A 20,739-nucleotide genomic window follows, 5' to 3' on the forward strand; every position below is an offset into this window, starting at 1 on the left:
GGGGTGGGATTATGGACATTGGGGAGGGTATGTGCTTTGGTGAGTGCTGTGAAGTGTGTAAACCTGGTAATTCACAGACCGGTACCCCTGGGGATAAAAATATATGTTTATAAAAAATAAAAAATTAAAAAAAAAAAAGAAAGAAAACTCTTGTTGAACTGATCGGATTATGCCTTTTATGCTTGGCAGAGACTGATGACATCTAAACACTAAGAAGTGGTCAATTGCTAAGTTTCAGATTTTGTCTCTTAGCTGTGGGGGAAGCAATGTGTCAGAGTTCTGCTGAGACGTATGTTCAAGTATCCCCTTGGCTCCCTGCCCAGTCTTGTCCCTCCATCCCATGCCCAAGTCTTCCAGGAGTGTTGATTAATAAATGTTAGTGTCCCATCAAAATTGTCAAAATTGTCAAGAATTGGGGCACCTGGGTGGCTCAGTGGGTTAAAGCCTCTGCCTTTGGCTCAGGTCATGATCCCAGGCTCCTGGGATCGAGCCCCGCATCAGGTTCTCTGCTCAGCAGGGAGCCTGCTTCCCTCTCTCTCTCTGCCCTGCTTGTGATCTCTGTTAAATAAATAAATAAATAATCTTTTTAAAAAAATTGTCAAGAATTATTAGCCACTCATGAACAACACAAATGGTCAGTATTTAAGTCTTCCAAAATTCAGTGTTATATGTAGAGGCTGATGTTGATTCTTACCTGGGTATGACAGTTGGGGTTTTCTACCAAGCTCAGCCCAGCCAAGTAGTGCCCTGCCAAAGCCCAAGGTCACAGCCTCCACAGGCTGCAGGTCACTCTGCCTCTCAGGCAGAGCTGCTGTTCCAATCTTAAGCAGGACTGGTTCTGAGAATCATTGCTGTGCATACATGAGCTGTGAGTTTACAGTCCAAGAACTTTAACAAAAATCTTGTTCAACACCAAATGAATGTCAGTTTATTTTAGCAGCACTGTTTTATGGGGACCCTCAATGTTCATTCTGCCCATTCATCTGCCTCCATGGAGCCACATGAAAACAGGCATGCTGGGAGACAGGACCCCAACAAGGGCCCTGTTCCTTTGGAGCAGCTTCTCCTTTGCAGGAGCAAGCACTGGCCACTCTTCCCCATGCTGGACTCCATCTCTGTACTGCCCTCCTGATAGGTGCCCACTCATGTCCTTTCAAGTGCAGGCTTTTTCATTGGTCAGTCTGGTAGGAGGTCTTCAGACTCTCATTAAGCATCCCAGTCATATATAGTCAAGTCACAAATCTCTGTTAGAATTTTCAAGAGAACAACATAAAACACCCAGCAAGCCTAAAACTATTTCTTGACCCCTAGTCTCAATCTGAATTATTCAGAATATCTGAATCATGCTCTGTGTTATGAAGCTAATCCCAGTAATAAATTTTTAATTTATTTAGCTAAACTCACCTACACTAACGTCTAATTGCTAAATTCATGCTTTTCCTCCTGCTTAACACTTTGCTTTGCTATTTTTTTTCTAATTAAGTGAGTTTAGGGATTAAGCAGACAAATTTAAAATAAGTTTTAAAGTACCTGAAAAATTCCATGAAAGAGAATCCATATCCATGCTGCTCTGCAATTCCTGCACAAACAACATTTGCTGATGCTCCAATCAGTGTCCCATTGCCTGGAATCAAAATTTTAAAAGTAAAATAAAATCTCAGTTTGTCTCAGTGGTAGGCTTCTGTTCTCTTTTGTTCTGAAATATGCAATCATCTCACAGGCTTTTGATTTGATGATTACTTTATAGGTACTATCAAAGTGATTGCTTTGCAAATATCTGCAGAAAACAAAAAACTGATAACCAGAAAATAAGTTTGCTGCTTGTAAATTCTGCAATTCATTTATAGAAAAGACTATGACTGCTCTATGTAATAGAAAAGAAGAAATGTTAAGTAGAATTGGCAAATCACTGTGGCACATGGTGACACCTATATTTTAGAGGGAAATGTAAGCCAGACCAACCACCATAGGAGAGAACAGGTATTTTCAGAGCAGTAGAATTGGGATCTCAGATAAGAACCAACTTTCTTAGGACTTCAGGCCTGGACACTCACCAGAAAACACTGTGGATAGAAAGATGGATGCAAACAAAGACAATAATAAAATACCATTCTGTGAAAGCCTTTTTAACAGTGTACATGGTCTGTGGGAAATCATAACCTGTACATGCTTAAATATTAGTGAGACCTTGTGGTAAGGGATATGGCCCAAGGCCAGCCCCCAACATGTTGACTAATTCAGGGAAAGATGAATTTGCTTGATGAAACTGATCAGCATCTTCTAACTCCCAACCACAAATGTCAGGGTTCAGGAATAGGCATATGACCCAGGCTCACCCAGTTTTACTCAGTTCTGACATATGTGTATAAACCACTAAGGAAAAGACTCTCTGTTTCCTAAAGAATGGGGAGCTATGAGACACAAATATGGAGCTTCTTACTGCATGTTGGCACAAGGGAGAAGTCTCTCTGAAATCAGACAACATAAATAACAGAGCAGGAGGAGGAGGACCTAGGGTGAAGTCCTGGCTGCATAAGCTGAGCCCTTGTGTGCTATCTTTTCTGAGCACCCAGCATCATATTATCTCTGGGTCTTCTGGGGGCACTGAGCATGGAGAGAAGTACAGAGCAATGTGGACTTCTGAAGTTCTCTCCTAGAGGAGGCATACAACCTCAGCCTATTTTCTAGGAGATCTCCTTGCAGAGAAGATATCAGTGCAGATGACACTCCACTGAACACATGCTTCTGCTCCCCTCCTTCTTCATGGTCCTTACCTTCTCCTTGAAACACATGGCAGGCAACACAACCTCCTGTCAGGCATGCAGCCTGGACTGCTTGTGCAAAGGCTCATGAAAGCAAGCTCAAGCTTCATCTTATTCTCTCCGCTTTTCATCCATAGAAGACTTAGACTGGGTTTTTCAGTGAAAACCTTTGAAACGGCATGCTGCATCCATTTATATGCTTGTTTAAAGGGTGAAATATAGTTGAGGAATCAAAATTATGAGACTTTTGGTTCTTAAGAACTCGGTAAAATCTTCCAGAGTCTCCCCAGCACCCTGCAGCCACTGATCCCAAACCTTGTGATAGTAATGCCTCCCTGAGGTTGATCCACTCTGCTTGTGGCCACTGTGTTCCTGGTGTCCCATTTTTGTGACAGTCCCACTATTTCTCAGTGCACTTCAGAGTATATGGCCCTACCCAGAGAATCAGGAAGGGCAGTGGAGGATTTGCCCATGACCAAGGAGAGAGTAGGTCATGACAGGCTGACATGACAGGCTACTGTGTGAAGGACAGACTTTAGGGTGGTCATAGAGGAAGCTGATTATGAGACACACAGACTATAAGTGATACCAGCTTGCTCCAGATGATGTGGGAGGCAGATCAATGTTCCCAACAGCCACGGCCAAGAAGTCCACACCTTAATCCTTAGAAGCTGTGCTTATGTCATCCTGTTACCCTGTATGGCAAATGGGACTTTGCAGAAGTAATTTAAGTTATGGACCCTGAAAGAGAGGGATTACACTGGATTTTCTGGGTAGACCCATTGAATCACATGAACCCTTAAAAGCAGAAAACTTTCCCCAGTTAGAAACAGAAGAGAAGCCTCAAAGAGAGAGTCAGACAGATCCCAGGAGGGTCAGAGAGAACCCAGTGGGGGTGGTAGAGGAAATGGAGTAGGGAAAGTCAGAGAGATCCCAGAGGGTCAGAGGGATCCTAGGAGAGAACCCAGAGGGGAGTGGAGGTATTCCCACCATGAGCAGAACTCCACAGTGTTGCTAACTCTGGGATTTAGGTCCAAGTGTCAGAATAAGAGAGGCCTTTAGGAGCTAAAGGCAGCCCTTCTGACAGCCAACAAAGGATGGGGACCCAATCTTAGAACTCCAGACACCTGGATCCTAGCAATAATCTGAGTAAGCTCAGAAGCAGATCCATCCCAGAGCTACCAGAAAGGAGCACAGCCTGGGGACATCTTGATCTTGGCCTCATGAGACTCTAAGTAGAGGCATAGCTGAGATAATAAAGTTTGTCTATGTGTTATGGTAGTGATAGAAAGCTCATGTAGGTGATTCCAGGATTCCAGGACCACTCTGAGACCTCTTGTCAGAGGTCAGAGAACTGAGTCTATATTTTCATCTCAACGCTGACATCTGTCTCAACCTACCTCCCTGATTTATATTAGCTTCTTCTAACTTCCTAGCCTTAGGCAGCTCTCCTTTCTACCCAGCAAGCTGACCTCTGTGGACAGATCAGCTCATACCTTCTGGGGGCTCATGGGGAATCTCTTCCTAGAGAGACAGGAGATGCATAGCAGGCATGAGAGATCAGAGAGGCCAAGAGAAATGTTCAGAGGGCTAGGGTCACCAGGCCATGGCCAGGTAGTAGGGCTTCCCCAAGGAGGAAGAGATTTAGGAAGCACCAAGAAAATGAGAAGAAACAACAGGTTCAACAAGACATAGGGGCATATATAGGTCTGAGTATGGGATGAGTTCTGCTGAAGGATTTGAGGAAGACAAAACCAGATTTCTACTCAGTGTCTCTTCAGTGTCAGAAGCATTCTAAAGACTTGGCATCTCATCTTCACCATGACCCCTGAGGTCCCCAGTGTCTCCAAGAAGAAACTAAGGCACAGAAAGGGAACATGCTGAAATATCAGGGCTAGGAAGTGATCAGTCCAGGACTAGAACCAACTGTTTTGACTCCAGAAGAGGATCAGAGAAAGCAAGATTCAATCTGCATGATAAAGGCCCAAGGCTCTTCTATTGTCAGTCATGCAGAGCATCTGAAGTTATTCCACAACAATGATGACTCCAGACAGTCTTCTCTTGGTGCTGTTATACCAACATACCTACCCCTTGACCCAGCCAACCCGCTGGCTCCTGCTCTGGATGAGAAAACCTGTCAATGAAATTCTATACCCTGGTAAGCCATCAGGCCCTGCAATTGTTTCCCAAAGTCTGCCAAAGCCCAGGATCCTCAGATTATCCTGCCCCACCAGCCTCCTTTGCAGACCATGACCCTCAGTGTCTGGGTGGTGTCTGCCCTGCCACCCCCAAACAATGCTACTCCATGACTTGACATGGAGAGCTCTGCTTCTGGACAACATGGAGCTTAACAGGTGGCCCAGGGTCACATTCAGCAACTTGTGTGAGCCCTAAACTAAAAAGCAACATTTTATTCTCTCCTGTTAGGGATTAATGATTGAAAAAAATACCCCCTTCTTTCCAGTTAAAATGGCATTGTCTGGATCAATAATATCTTGTCATAGTACAGTTGGTATGAATTCCTTAATAGACCACTTGCCAAAAAATGGAAGGTCCTTTCCATTTCCCACCTCATGTTGCCAGAGTGCACTGGCTTGGTAGGTAAATTTGTTCCACAGTGCTTCTAGATTCAGGGAATGGAATGGGGAGAGTCTCAAGGATCCAAGGGAAGGTGTAGCAGCTTGGTCCTCTGGCTGCGTGACAATGCGGGCATTATGAGGGCGGCTGGGTGGGGAGAAAGGGGTAAAGGGAGGAGCCACATGATTCAAGCTCTTTCCTTAGAGAGAAGATGTGGCAGAGAAATGAGCAAGGGCTGTGCTAACTGCTCCCATGTAAGGCAGTTGTTCAGTTTTTGTACATCAGGCTCCTAGCCACCTTTTCAGGAATATAGCACAGATGGCACAATCGCTATTCCTCAAAAGCTTTTTCTACCCCGGGGATATGTCCTCACAGCCTGACCTCCTTCTCTAGACTTGCCTTTCAGTCACTTCTTTGCATGACGTGATTTGACCTCCTAAATGCCTCATAACCTGGGAGGTGTTACATTAACTTATTAAGTTTCACTGACCAGTTTCTTTTTTTTTAATTCCTTATTTAAATTCAACTATGCTGAGTGAAATAAGTCAAGCAGAGAAAGTCAATTATCATATGGTTTCATTTACTTGTGGAGCATAAGGAATAACACAGAGGACATTATGAGAAGGAAAGGAAAAGTGAATTGGGGGAAAGCAGAGCGGGAGATGAACCATGAGAGACTGTGGACTCTGAGAAACAAACTGAGGGTTTTGGAGGGAAGGAGGGTGGGGGGGATGGGTGAGCCTGGTGGTGGGTCGTAGGGAGGGCACCTATTGCATGCAGCACTGGGTGTGGTGCATAAACAATGAATCTTGGAACACTGAAAAAATAAAATTAACTTAAAAAATTAAATTCAATTTAGGTAACATATAGTATATTATTAGTTTTGGGGATAGAATTTAGTGATTCATCAGTTGCATATTAAAACCCAGTGGTCATTACATCAAATGCCCTCCTTGATGCCCATCATCCAATTACCCCATTTCCCTACTCACCTCCGCTCCAGCAACTGTCAGTTTGTTTCCTAGAGTTCAACATCTCTAGTGTTTTGCCTTCCTCTCTGTTTTCATCTTATTTTATTTTTCCTTTTTCCCTATGTTCTTTTACTTTGTTTCTTAAACTCCCCATATGAGTGAAATCATGTGGTATTTGTCTTTCTCTGACTGACTGATTTAGCTTAGTATAATACCCTCTAGTTCCATCCACATAGTTGCAAATGGCAAGATTTCATTCTTTTGGATGGCTGATTCTTTTAAGAATGTTTTCAGCTATAGGTAATAGAAAACCTGGATAACAGTGCTTCACACACAAAGGAAAATAAATCTCCTCCCATGTAACAGGAAGCCTGGAGGCAGAAGGCTGCCAAGCATCAGGTCATTGTCTCATAAGTAATTTCAGAGGCGGATCTTCACAATTCTCTTGTCCTCTCTCTCCCATCACAGATGGTTTCATGGTCACATCTAAGGTAAGAAGCATGGAAAAGAACTGGTACCAATACATTTTTGTCAGAAGGCCAAAACCCATGTGAGGAGACTCCCAAACAGGTTTCCCTCATGTCTTATTGGTCAGCAAAATGCAACTGTATAGACCAGTTACCAGAACAACTATTATAGTAGAGGGACACAAAAGAGAAGAGATTGGGAGCGGTTTGGGGTTAGCCAGAGAGCAGGTCCAATGCACATTTTGGAAATAAAAGTATATCAGCAGGTAGAGTGGAAGGAATGCTAAATTTGAGTTCTAAATACCTCCAAATAAAATTTAAAAAGCTTGATTGTCAAGGAAATTAACAACCGTAATATGTTTTACAAGTAGCTGGGTTGGAAATAGGTTTGTTCCAACTGAGAAAAACAGTCAGTAATAGTCACATCATCCAAGACTATGTAAATACCACCCCTGTAGGGCCAAGACATCAACCAGGACCAAGGCCCAATGAAGTCTCATTTCTTATGGTCTATCATTTGCTTAAGATCATGTCTCATTTTAACTTGCTTCAAATTTGAACACTAATATTTTTGTACCATTTTTTTCCTGAACCTGGTATTTCTAATTACCTATTTTCAACACAAAGAGAGCTTAGGAAAACAAACTTTGGAGCTGAACTGCTAGATGCCCAGTTTTGAGATTTACTATTGTATGACAATTGGGCAAGCTTCTAAGCCTCTATAGAGTTCTAAAATTTCAGAAAGATGGCATTAGGTATATATCCACTCGTGTGCTGCTTTTGTTCTGGAATATCCGCTCCTAATTTTTTTTTTTTTTTTTTAGATAAATTCCTTCCTTCATTTTGTTCTGTGCTTCCTGAGATTTATTTTCTTGGAGTCCAGTGTTGGATTTCCCATATTGAACTTTTGTGTTTATTATTTTTCTTCTATAATTTATTCTTTGACTTATACCTCTAGATTCTGGAATATTTCCTTGACTTTATTTTTCATTGAGCCCCTCTATCTATATTTACTTTAGTTCAGCAATTATTTAGTAATTGTGGATTTAATCAATAAGAAAATTCTTCCCTATGGCTTTTTCTTTTTCTATTATTGTAACTGAAGTTTTATTGTGCAGAAACTATACATTTACATGAAGCTGTAAGGAATAATATGAGGATATTCCATGTACCATTTACCAGGTTCCTTCAAAGATAATATAATTCAAGACTATACAACTACATCACAGTTGGAATACTGACTTTGATAAATAAACAACATTTTCATCACCAAAATGATCCCTCCTATTGTCCTTTTATAATAGCAAGACAATCTTCCTTCCACCTTGTCCTGTACTTAACCCCCACTAACCACTAATCTAGTCTACATTTCTACAACTGTATCACTTCAAGAATATCATATATATAGAATCATACAGTCTGTAACCTGGGGAATCAGCACTAGCCAAAGAGGTTTCTCACCCTTTGAGACCAAGCTCAAAAGTTTCCCTGGAGGACCTTCTCAGACTTTCCCTAGAGGGAACTAGACTAGACTAGAGTCTGTCTCTGGTGCTCCCTAAGCACTCTCTGCATTCCATCTTGAGAGGACATATCTGTTTAAGGCGTAACCTTAGCTTAGGTGATTGTCTCCCTTCTCAAAAGCACAATGTCAAGTTATAGCAGATGCTCAGTGAGGTTTAATGAACAAAATTCCACACACAGAGAGCACATTTCAGGTGCCCCTGGATTCTATCAATAGTGTTAAATGTAGCTATGAACACTTTTCCAGGGGGCTAATGCATAAATGGGGGCTATTTTAACAGGTCTATAGTCTCAGAAGAACTTGAGGTCTCAAATGCTGAATGAGGTGAATTAGCTGCCTCCAGAAATCATTGCAACTTCACTGAATAACAGTAATCCCCCTTTATAAACAAAGAGATAAACTAAACAGAAAGTTATTGATTTATAGGGATCAAATAACAAAGCAAGCTGGATTATCTAAACATGTCTAGATTTAAGAATAACAACTTAAAGTGTATCTAGTATGTTTATCTAAGATTCTCCAAAATCCTCTTGTGTTCCCAAAGGTGATTAGGCCTCCTAAATATGAGAAAGACTCTTAACTCTAACACGGCTCCCTCAAAAGATTATCAAAACCCTTCTGTTTGCTCACCAGAGGTTAGTCTCTCCTGACACTTTCACTAATTCACTTCTCAAATTCTCTAAAGGACAGTATCCCTCTCCAAAAAAGAAAAACCTTTGATCTTAAATCTTTCTTCTTACTCTTAAGTTAGAGCCTCTAGTTCAGCACTTGCAACCCCTTATGGGAGGGAATAAGAAACTGCAACTGAGGATGTCTTCTGATTCAAAATCTGTTTCTAAACATAAGCCACATCTGTGTGGGCACGGTGTGGGAGCATATTCACTTTGAGATGTCAGTAATGATCATCCTCAGGTTGCAGTTTGGAATTTCTGGGGAAATTCTGCGGAGGGTGTAAAGTCACAGGCTTCACTTCACTAGATCTGCTTTAGTCAAAGCTGAAGGTGAGTTTCTACTCGGGAAATCATCCAAACTCTCCTTAATTTTCAATTAGGCATGTATAAACCATCACTTTGGGGCCCGTTCCCTGCATACATCAGCACCCCCTTACCTCCTAAGCAGGCACCAAGGGCCAAGGCATACATGAGTGGTGGTGCAGGCAGGCTGACCTCGGGGTCTTGGCTAAGGCTCAGGAGCACAGGAATCTGTAGTGGAAAAAAAACACTAAAATCACATCGATGGAAACCCAGAGGAGCTTCCTGTACTCTGACTGATTTGCAAGATCCAAAGCACTCCTTCAGTAAACCATAAGAAACATAGGACGTAAACGGAATCGATTCTCTAATTTCCCTTTCTGTATTTTCATTGTTAGTGTATAAGAAAGTCACTGATTTCTGTACATTGACTTTGTATCCTGCCACGTTGCTGAATTGTTTTATGAGTTCCAGTAGTTCGGGGGTGGAGACTTTTGGGTTTTCCATATAAAGAATCATATCATCTGCGAAGAAAGAGAGTTTGACTTCTTCATTGCCAATTCGGATACCTTTTATTTCTCTTTGTTGTCTGATTACTGCTGCTAGGGCTTCTAATACTATGTTGAATACGTGATTATGCTGAATGAAATAAGTCAAGCAGAGAGAGTCAATTATCATATGGTTTCACTTATTTGTGGAGCCTAACAAATAAAATGGAGGACAAGGGGAGATGGAGAGGAGAAGGAAGTTGAGGGAAATTGGAAGGGGAGATGAACCATGAGAGACTATGGACTCTGAAAAACAATCCAAGGGTTTTGAAGGGGCAGGGGGTGGAAGGTTGGGGGAACCAGGTGGTGGGTATTAGAGAGGGCACAGATACTGGGTGTGGTGCAAAAACAATGAATACTGTTACATGAAAAGAAATAAAAATTTAAAAAAAAAAAAGCATAGGATGTTCAATAGGAAACCAAAGTAAACTTCAGAATCCACAAAACCTAGAGTTTGAGCCCACTGGTATGTTTTTGTTTCCAGCCATATGACCAACTAAATGGTCTTTTTTTGGCTCAACTGCCCTGACTATGGTTTTGGATCTTAAGTGGGGTAAAGTCCTGTAGGATATCTTACAATGGCTAAGACCATAACCATAACCATCTAACTAGTGTTTCTTTCTTTCTTTTTTTCTTTTGAAGATTTTTTGTTTGTTTTGTGTTGTTAAAGATTTTATTTATTTATTTGTCAGAGAGAGAGAGAGCGCACAGGCAGACGAATGGCAGGCAGAGGCAGAGGGAGAAGCAGGCTCCCTGCCAAGCAAGGAGCCTGATGTGGGACTCGATCCCAGCACACTGAGATCATGACCTGAGTCGAAGGCAGCTGCTTAACTGACTGAGTCACCCAGGCATCCCCTAACTAGCATTTCTTAGCCCTGTAGTGGACTAAGTCCTATACTAACTCTATGCATTTATCATTTTATTTAATCCTCAGACATCCCTCAGGTGTATTTCTTATTCCTTCAATCAATATATGAGGAAATCAGGCATAGAAAGATACATATCTTATAAGTGACCAAACTGGAACCTGAACACAGTCCATGCCAGCATCCAGTGTACCTTTTTGACAGAGATGAATTTTACATTATTGTTATCAAAGAAACATGTAGCACTTGCAACGTTTTATAACAAATTTGTGTTCCAAAAGCATGTCCCCTTGTGAATCATGTTGCTGATGTAAAGAATGTAGCCAGAGGGAGGATGTAGCTATGAGGTCTACTTTCAGCTGGCTTGGGGGGAATGTTGGTCTATATTGTCACTGCTAGGTACCTCAGCCCACAAGATGTTAAGGAGGGAACCTTGAATCAGCTGCCTCAGGGAAGTTTCCTTGTGTGAACATCTCTAAAGAGCAGGATGAGGGGAGCTCCAATGGTAACCTGTTCAGAAAGGATTTCCCAAAGTCACAAGCAGAAAGCTGAAACCAATGTGAAGATATGGGACATGGGATTTCATTTGCTGTAGAGAATCAGGGGGGCAGCAGAACCATGCTTTTCTGGAGAGCAGGTCAGTTTCACTCCCTAGTTCTTTATCCCTACAATAGTACTTCACATGAATGCCTCTGCAATATTTTCCAGTGAGGCAAAAATATCCACTCCCCCATCCCACTGACAATGGACTTGGCCAGTGACCTGCTTGAACCAATGAAAGGTAGGTTGACTAGAAAGAAGCACCCCTGTTACTGCAAGCCTCCATGGAGCTTTAGGTTAAGTCACGATAAGAGTATGCCCTAGGAAATACTGCTACCTTATGGGGTACCCAGAGGAAGGATGTGTTGAGGGGGCCCCAACAGCCCCAGAAGAGACTGACCAGTAGGCTGCAGCCAACCAGCAGTCCTATGTACCTACTGCACACACTCCTACTGCATAGGTTGCTCTGCCAGCCCTGCATACAGTTATCCAGGGTGGCCTTGTAAGGTCTAAGAATGAGCTCTTACTATTTGTTGGGTCATAAGGAGCATTTAGGAAAGCTCCTTTTTCATTTTTGGTAGACCCAAAACTGAAATGGAAAAGAAAACATCCTAGGAAATCTATCTGATACAGAAATAGAAACTCCTTGCCCAAGAACCCCTGAGCAGTTCTCATGGCAGGTTCCAATCTTAGCTTCTGTTTTCTCATAATGAACCCAAATGCTGTCACAAAGGCAGTTTCAAACTTGAAGTTTTGACTCTCTGGAGGAGCAAACAAAGTGCAACGTCACATAATATTGGACATCTGTCCTCTGGAACCTTCCGTGACTTTCCCAAAGTGGCTGAGGTTTTATATCACATTATGCCCAGAACGTACTTCCATAGTCACATTTAACACACACCTCACTTCACCAGGGTGGAACCATATTACTTTGTCCATGTTTCTTTGTCTTAAAGCACTCAATAATTATTCATAAATGACCAATTTGTCTGTTATTGTTATGTCCACATAGCATCTCTTATTAAAGACAAAATTCCCTGCCCTCATAGAGCTTACATTAGAGTAAGCAGAGAGAGAGAGAAAAATTAAATAATAAATAAAGATGTCATAGAAGATGATAGAGTAGGAGTCTTTAGAAATCCACCTCTCTACGCAAACAATTATTGAAGAGAACAACTGTAAAGTAACAGTCTAAATTTCCTAGGGCTGCCAAAACAAAGTAGCTTGAAACAAGAGAAATACACTATCTTGCAGTTATAAACACTAGAAGTCTGAAATCCTGTTAGTAGAACCATGCTTTCCCTGAACTCTAGGGGAAGATTCTTGCTGCCTCTCCTAATTTCTGATGGTTGCCACCAATCCTTGCTTTTAGGTGTCTCACTCCAGTGACATAGTTAACTTCACCTTATGTGTCTTCATATGTTCTTCCTTCTTTGCATGCCTGCTTTTGCATCCAAACTCCCCCTTTTTATAAGGATACGAGTCATATAAGATTAGGGCCTATCCTAATGAACTAATTTTAATTTAATGATCTCTATAAAGACCATTTTTCCAAATAAGGTCACAGTCTCAGGAACCTGGGATTAGGACTTTAACCTATCTTTTGGGAAGATGCAATTCAACTCAAAACAATACAAGCATACCTTCTTTATCACACTTTTTTTTATGGTTCCTCACAGATAACTGCATTTTTTATAAATTGAAGGTCTGTGGAAACCTTGCATGGAGCAAGCCAATTGGCAAGCCATTTCTCCAACAACATTTGCTCACTTTGGGTCTCTGTGTCACAGTTTGGTAGTTTTCACAATATTTCAAACTTTTTCATTATTGTTAATTTATTTTTATTTGATGTAGAGAGAGATAACAAGAGACAGAACACAAGCAGGGGGAGTGGGAGAGGGAAAAGCAGGCTTCCCACTGAGCAGCGAACCGGATGTGGGGTTCAATCCCAGGACCATGGGATTATGATCTGAGCCAAGAGCAGACACGTAATGATTGAGCCACCCAGGCATCCCTCGTTATTGTTATTTTTGTTATGGTGATCTGTGATCAGTGATCTTTGATGTTACTATTAAATGCTATGGAGCACCATGAACTTCACTCAAATAAAATGGCACAATTAATTCATAAATGTTATGGGTGTTCTGACAGCTCTACTGACCAGCTATCCCCCAACTCTCTCCCTCTCCTCAGGCCTCCCTATTCTTCAAGACACAACAACATTGAAATAACACCCAAAATGCCCAGTTCTCAACAAAAGAAAAACAAGAACAACAAATTTAAAAACATAAAAAAGAGGTAAAGTCTCATAGCTCCATACTGAACCAGCTAGGCATACATGCTGGTGCAGCCACTCTGGAAAACAGTATGGAGGTTCCTCAGAAAGTTGAAAATAGAACTACTCTATAACCCAGCCATAGCACTACTGGGTATTTACCCTAAAGATACAAATGTAGTGATCCAAAGGGGCACATGCACTCAAATGTTTATAGCAGCAATGTCCACAATAGCCAAACTATGGAAAGAATCTAGCTGTGTATCAACAGATGAATGGATAATTCGGCCAAGAATACTTTATCCAGCAAGACTAACATTCAAAATGGATGGAGAGATTTAGAGCTTCCAAGACCAGCAAGGTATAAAAGAATATGTGAGCACCAACCCAGCACTATAAGAAATATTAAGGGGGTGTTCTATAAATGAGGAAAAAACCCAAGAGTGTCCCAGAACAGAAATTTATGGAGCCAATCTATACAAACAAGAACTTCACAGCTAACACTATGTCAATTAAAAAAAAAAAATCTCTCAATAATCACTCTCAATGTGAATGGCCTAAACACTACCATAAAATGGCACAGGGCTGCAGACTGAGTAGAACGACAGAACCCATCCATATGTTGTCTACAACAGACCCATTTTGAACCTAAGGATACTGAAAGTAAAGGATGGAGAAGCATCTTTCATGCCAATGGGTCTCAAAAGAAGGTTGGGATAGTAATTCTCATATCAAATAAATTAGATTTTAAACTAAAGACTATAGTCAGAGATACAGAAGGATGCACTACATCATTCTTAAAGGGCCTATCCATCAAGAAGATCTAACATATGCAAATATTATGACCCCAATATGGGAGCAGCCAACTACATAAGAAAACTGTTAGTCAAGATAAAGAGTCATATTGATATGAATACATTAATACTAGGAGATCTTAACCCGACTCTCTCAGTAATAGATCATTCAAGCAGAAAATCATAAAGAAACAGGGGCATTGAATGACACATTGGACCAGATGGACCTCATAGATATATACAGAACATTTCACCCTAAAAGAACAGAATATTCATTCTTCTTGAGTGCACCTGGAACCTACTCCAGAACAGACCACATACTGTGTCACAAATCAGGGTTCAACAGATACAAAAAGATTGAGATTATTCCCTGCATGTTCTCAGATCACAATGCATTGAAACTGGAGCTCAATCACAAGGAAAAGTTTGGAAGGAATTCAAACACCTGGAAGCTTAAGAATGCTTGGATCAACCAGGAAATCAAAGAAGAACGTCAACAATTCATGGAAAGCAATGAGAATGAAGACGCTTTTGTCCAAAACCTATGGGATACAGCAAAGGCGGTCCTAAGGAGGAAATACATAGCCATCCAAACCTCCCTCAAAAAACGGAAAAATCCAGAATACACCAGCTGTCTCTACACCTTAAAGAACTGGAGAATCAACAACAAATTAAGCCAACTCCACACATAAGAAGGGAAACAATCAAGATTAGAGAAGAGATCAATGAGATAGAAACTAGAGATACAAAAACAGCATGGAGGTTCCTCAAAATGTTGAAAATAGAACTGCCCTATGACCCAGCAATTGCACTATTGGGTATTTACCCTAAAGATACAAATGTAGTGATCCAAAGGGGCACAGGCACCCGAATGTTTATAGCAGCAATGTCCACAATAGCCAAACTATGGAAAGAACCTAGATGTCCATCAACAGATGAATGGATCAAGAAGATGTGGTATATATACACAATGGAATACTATGCAGCCATCAAAAGAAATGAAATCTTGCCATTTGCAACAACGTGGATGGAACTAGAGCGTATCATGCTTAGCGAAATAAGTCAAGCAGAGAAAGACAACTATCATATGATCTCCCTGATATGAGGAAGTGGTGATACAACATGGAGGCTTAAGTGGGTAGAAGAAGAATAAATGAAACAAGATGGGATTGGGAGGGAGACAAACCATAAGTGACTCTTAATCTCACAAAACAAACTGAGGGTTGCCGGGGGGAGGGGGTTTGGGAGAAGGGGGTGGGATTATGGACATTGGGGAGGGTATGTGATTTGGTGAGTACTGTGAAGTGTGTAAACCTGTTGATTCACAGACCTGTACCCCTGGGGATAAAAATATATGTTTATCAAAAATAAAAAATTAAAAAAAAAAAGAAACTAGAGATACAGTAGAATGCATCAATGAAACTGGCTTTTTGAAAAAAAATCAATAAGATCAATAAACTAATCCAAAAGAAAAGTTGGTCAAACTAATCCAAAAGAAAAGAGAGAAGGCCCAGATTAATAAAATTATGAATGAAAAGGGAGAGATCACAACTAACAACAGGTAGAAACAATCATCAGAAATTATTACCAACAGTTATATGCCAATAAGTTAAGCAACATAGAAGAAATGGATGCATTCCTGGAAAACTATAAACTTCCAAAATTGAGCCAGAAAGAAATTGACAACCTGAATAGACCAATACCGAGTAACGAGATTGAAGCAGCGATCACAAACCTCCCCCCAAAAAAGAGCCCATGACCTAATGGATTCCCTGGGGAATTCAACCAAACTTTCAAAGAAGAAATAACACCTGTTCTCCTGAAGCTCGTTCAAAAAATCAAAGCAGAAAGAAAACTTCCAGACTCTCTTTATGAAGCCAGCATTACTCTAATCCCCAAGCCAGGCAAAGACCCCAGCAAAAAGGAGAATTTCAGAACAATATCCCTGATGAATACAGATGCTAAGATTCTCAACAAGGTCCTAGTTATATTATCCAACAGTACATTAAAAAGATTATCCATCATGACCAGGTGGGATTCATCCCTGGGCTTCAAGGATGTTTCAATATTCATAAATCAATCAATGTGATAGAAAAAAATCAGTAAGAGAAAAGATAAGAACCACATGGTGCTCTCAATTGATGCAGAAAAAGCATTTGACAAAATCCAGCATCTGTTCCTGATTAAAATGCTTCAAAGTATAGGGATAGAGGGAACATTCCTGAATTTGATAAAATCTATCTATGAAAACCCCACAGAGAATATCATTCTCAATGGGAAAAAGCTCGCAGCCTTCCCTTTGAGATCAGGAACATGACAAGGATGCCCACTCTCACCAGTCTTGTTCAACATAGTATTAGAAGTCCTAGCAACAGCAATCAGACAACAAAGAGAAATAAAAGGTATCCAAATTGGCAATGAAGAAGTCAAACTCTCTCTCTTCGCAGATGGCATGATACTTTATATGGAAAACCCAAAAGACTCCACCCCCAAACTAAATAGAACTCATACAGCAATTCAGTAATGTGGCAGAATACAAAGTCAGTGTACAGAAGTCAGTGGCTTTCTTATACACTAACAATGAAAATACAGAAAGGGAAATTAGAGAATCGATTCCATTTAATATAGCAACAAGAACCATAAGATACCTGGGAATAAACCTAACCAAAGTTCCTGTACTTGAAGAACTACAGAACACTCATGAAAGAAATTGAAGAAGGCACAAAAAGATGGAAGACCATTCCATGCTCATGGATTGGAAGAATAAACATTGTTAAAATATCTCTACTGCCTAGAGCAATCTATACTTGTAATGCCATTCCAATCAAAACTCCACCAGTATTTTTCAAAGAGCTGGAGCAAACAATCCTAAAATTTACATGGAATCAGGAGAGACCCCAAGTTGCTAAGGGAATGTTGAAAAAGAAAAACAAAACTGGCAGCATCACGTTGCCTGATTTCAAGTTTTACTACAAAGCTGTGATCACCAACACAGTATGGTACTGGCATAAACACAGACACATAGTCCAGTGGAAAAGAGTAGAGAGCCCAGATATGGACCCTCACCTCTATCATCAAATAATCTTCGAAAAAAAGGAAAAAATATACAGTGGAAAAAAAGCCAGTCTCTTCAATAAATGGTGCTGACAAAATTGGACAGTTATATGTAGAAGAATGAAACTCAACCATTCTCTAATACCATACATAAACATAAACTCAAAATGGATAAAAGACCTCAGTGTGAGGCAGGAATCCATCAGAATCCTAGAGGAGAACATAGACAGTAACCTCTTTAACATTGGCCATAGCAAGTTCTTTCAAGATATGTCTCCAAAGGCAAAGGAAACAAAAATGAAAATGAACTTTTGGGAGTTCATCAAGATCAAAAGCTTCTGCACAACAAAGAAAACAGTCAACAAAAAAAAGAGGCAACCCATGGAATGGGAGAAGATATTCACAAATGACACTACAGACAAAGGGCTGATATCCAATATCTAGAAAGAACTCTTCAAACTCAACACACACAAAAACAGATAATCACATCAAAAAAATGGGCAGAAGACATGAACAGACACTTCTCCAATGAAGACATACAAATGGCTATGATGAAAAAAAATATTCATCATCACTAGCCATCAGGGAGATTAAAATCAAAACTACATTGAGATATCAGCTTACACCAGTTAGAATGGCCAAAATTAACAAGAGAGTAAACAACAAGTGTTGCAGAGAATGTGGAGAAAGGGGAACCCTTTTACACTGTTGGTGGGAATGTAAGTTGGGGCAGCCACTTTGGAAAACAGTGTGGACAATCCTCAAGAAATTAAAAATAGAGCTTCCCTATGACCCTGCCATTGCACTCCTGGGTATTTACCCCAAAGATACAGATGTAGTGAAAAGAAGGGCCATCTGTACCTCAATGTTCATAGCAGCAATGGCCACGGTCACCAAACTGTGGAAAGAACCAAGATGCTCTTCAACAGATGAATGGATAAAGAAGATATGGCTCATATAAACAATTGAGTATTGTGCTTCCATCAGAAAAGATGAATACCCAACTTTTGTATCCAGATGGATGGAACTGGAAGAGATTATGCTGAGTGAAATAAGTCAAACAGAGAGAGTCAATTGTCATATGTTTTTTCTTATTTTGTGGAGCATAAGGAATAACACAGAGGACATGGGGAGATGGAGAGAAGTGAGTTGGGGAAAATTGGAGGGGGAGACAAACCATGAAAGACTGTGGACTCTGAGAAACAAACTGAGGGTTTTGGAGGAGATGGGGGTGAGGGGATGGGTGAGCCTGGTGGTGGGTGTTAAGGAGGGCATGTATTGCATGGAGCACTGGGTGTGGTGCATAAACAATTAATTCTGGAACACTGAAAAGAAATTTAAAAAAACAAAAATTTAAAAAAAGAAGAGATGGTATGTGTGTGTGTGTGTGTGTGTGTGTGAGTGTGTGTATATATATATATATATATATACACACACACAATGGAATACTATGAGGCCATAAAAAAAACCCTAAATCTTGCCATTTACTACAACATGGGTAGAACAGAGGGTATTATGCTAAGTGATATGATCTCCCTGATATGAGGAATTTGAGAGGAAGGTCATGGGGGTTAGGGAGCAAAAAATGAAACACCTATACCTCCCCTCTCTGGGGAGGGAGAAATCATAAGAAACTCTTAATCTCTAAACAAACTGAGCATTTTTGGGGGGTGGGGGGAGGTATAGGGTGGCTGTGTTATGGGCATTGGGGAGAGTATGTGCTATGGTGAATGCTGTGAATTGTGTTAAGACTGATAATTCACAGACCTATACTCCTGAAGCAAATAATACATTATATGTTGATAAATAAATCAATAAATAATTTTTAAAAATTTAAAAATTTACAATTTATTGTTTTTAATATATTCACAGAGCTGTGCAATTATCGCAAAAGAAAAAAGAGAGATAAGAATATATGGTCCAGGGGCACCTGGGTGGCTCAGTGAGTTAAAGCTTCTGCCTTCACCTCAGGTCATGATCCCTGAGTCCTTGGACCGAGCCCCACATCAGGCTCACTGCTCAGCAGGGAGCCTTCTTCCCACTCTCTCTCTGCCTGCCTCTCTGACTACTTGTGATCGCTGTCTGTCAAATAAATAAAATCTTTAAAAATATATATATATGGTCCATTTGCAGGTAAAAAAAAATTTAAAATACTTTGACATAAACCATCCCTGAAGCCAGACATTATAATTATTAGTCAAAGATGTTAATTCAACTATCTCAAATGCATTCAATGAGCAAAAGGAAACCACAAAGAAAAAAATAAAATCAAGAAAATGATATATAAACAAAATAAGAATATTAATAAAGAGACAATTATAAAAAAGAATGAAGTACACATTTTGGAGGTGAAAAGCACAACTCATAAATAAATAAAATCTCACTATAATTCAACAGCAGATTTTACCAGGCAAAAGGAAGAGTCAGCAAACTTAAAGATAAGGTATTTGGAATGATCTAGTCTGGGAAGCAGAAGGAAAAATGAATGAAAAAAAATTTAAGAGAGCCTCAGAAACCTGTGAGAACCATCAAACATACCAACATCTGTATTATAGAAGTCCCAAAAGAAGATTAAAAAAAAAAAAAAAAAGAGGCAGAGAAAATATTTGAATATTTTACCAAAAACTTTCCAAGTCTGAGGAAATCCATGAATATACATGTTCAAGAAGTTCCATGAACTACAAATAGGATAAACTCAAGGAGACCCACACTAAGATATTTTATAGCCAAATCATCACATCCAAAAGACAAAAGAAAAAATATTGAAATCAGCAAGAGAGAAACAACTCATCTCATACAAGAGATAATTGGAGTGCTGTCACCAAAATGGTGGAGTATGAGACCCAGTCTCAGTAACTTCTCAAAGATGAACAATTAGACAGAAATCCACAAACAAAAGCACCTCTGAGAGAAGACTAGGTTTTACTTAAGAAATTTCAGGGGGACAGAGCACCAGTTGGTTAAGCATCTGACTCTGGGTTTTTGCTCAGGTCATGATCTCAGGACTCTGGGATCAACCCCTGCATCTAGATCCATGTTCAGTGTGGAGTATGCTTGAGATTTTCTCTCCTCCTTCCTCTTCCCCTCCCATTTGTACTCCCAATCTCTCTTTCTCTCTAAAATAAATAAACAAACAAACAAACAAATCTATCCTTTTTTTTGGGGGGGGGGGATGTCAGTGGAAAAAGAAAAACAAAGCTGGGGCATCGCATTGTCTGATTTCATGTTATATTACAAAGCTATGATTACCAATACAGCATAGCATTGGCACAAAAACAGACACATAGATCAATGAAACAGAATAGAATCTCCAGGAAATCGACCCTCAACTCTATAGTTAACTAATATTCAACAAAGCAGGAAAAAAATCCAGTGGAAAAAAAAGACATCTC

The 20,739-nt window shown here is 40.3% G+C and overlaps 1 protein-coding gene across 1 annotated transcript in view; it reads right to left on the reverse strand.

The window, feature by feature from the left end:
* OCA2 (OCA2 melanosomal transmembrane protein) overlaps positions 1-20,739 on the reverse strand; it is a 415,724-nt gene that overhangs the window by 137,040 nt on the left and 257,945 nt on the right. Inside the window, exons 20-21 of the mRNA XM_059372062.1 lie at positions 9,408-9,501; positions 1,531-1,624 (exon numbers count right to left, since the gene is read on the reverse strand). Of these exons, the coding sequence (XP_059228045.1) occupies positions 1,531-1,624; positions 9,408-9,501 (188 nt within the window). The remainder of the gene's footprint in view (positions 1-1,530; positions 1,625-9,407; positions 9,502-20,739) is intronic.

This window comes from Mustela nigripes, chromosome 13, assembly GCF_022355385.1.
Source record: "Mustela nigripes isolate SB6536 chromosome 13, MUSNIG.SB6536, whole genome shotgun sequence".
NCBI lineage: Eukaryota > Metazoa > Chordata > Mammalia > Carnivora > Mustelidae > Mustela > Mustela nigripes.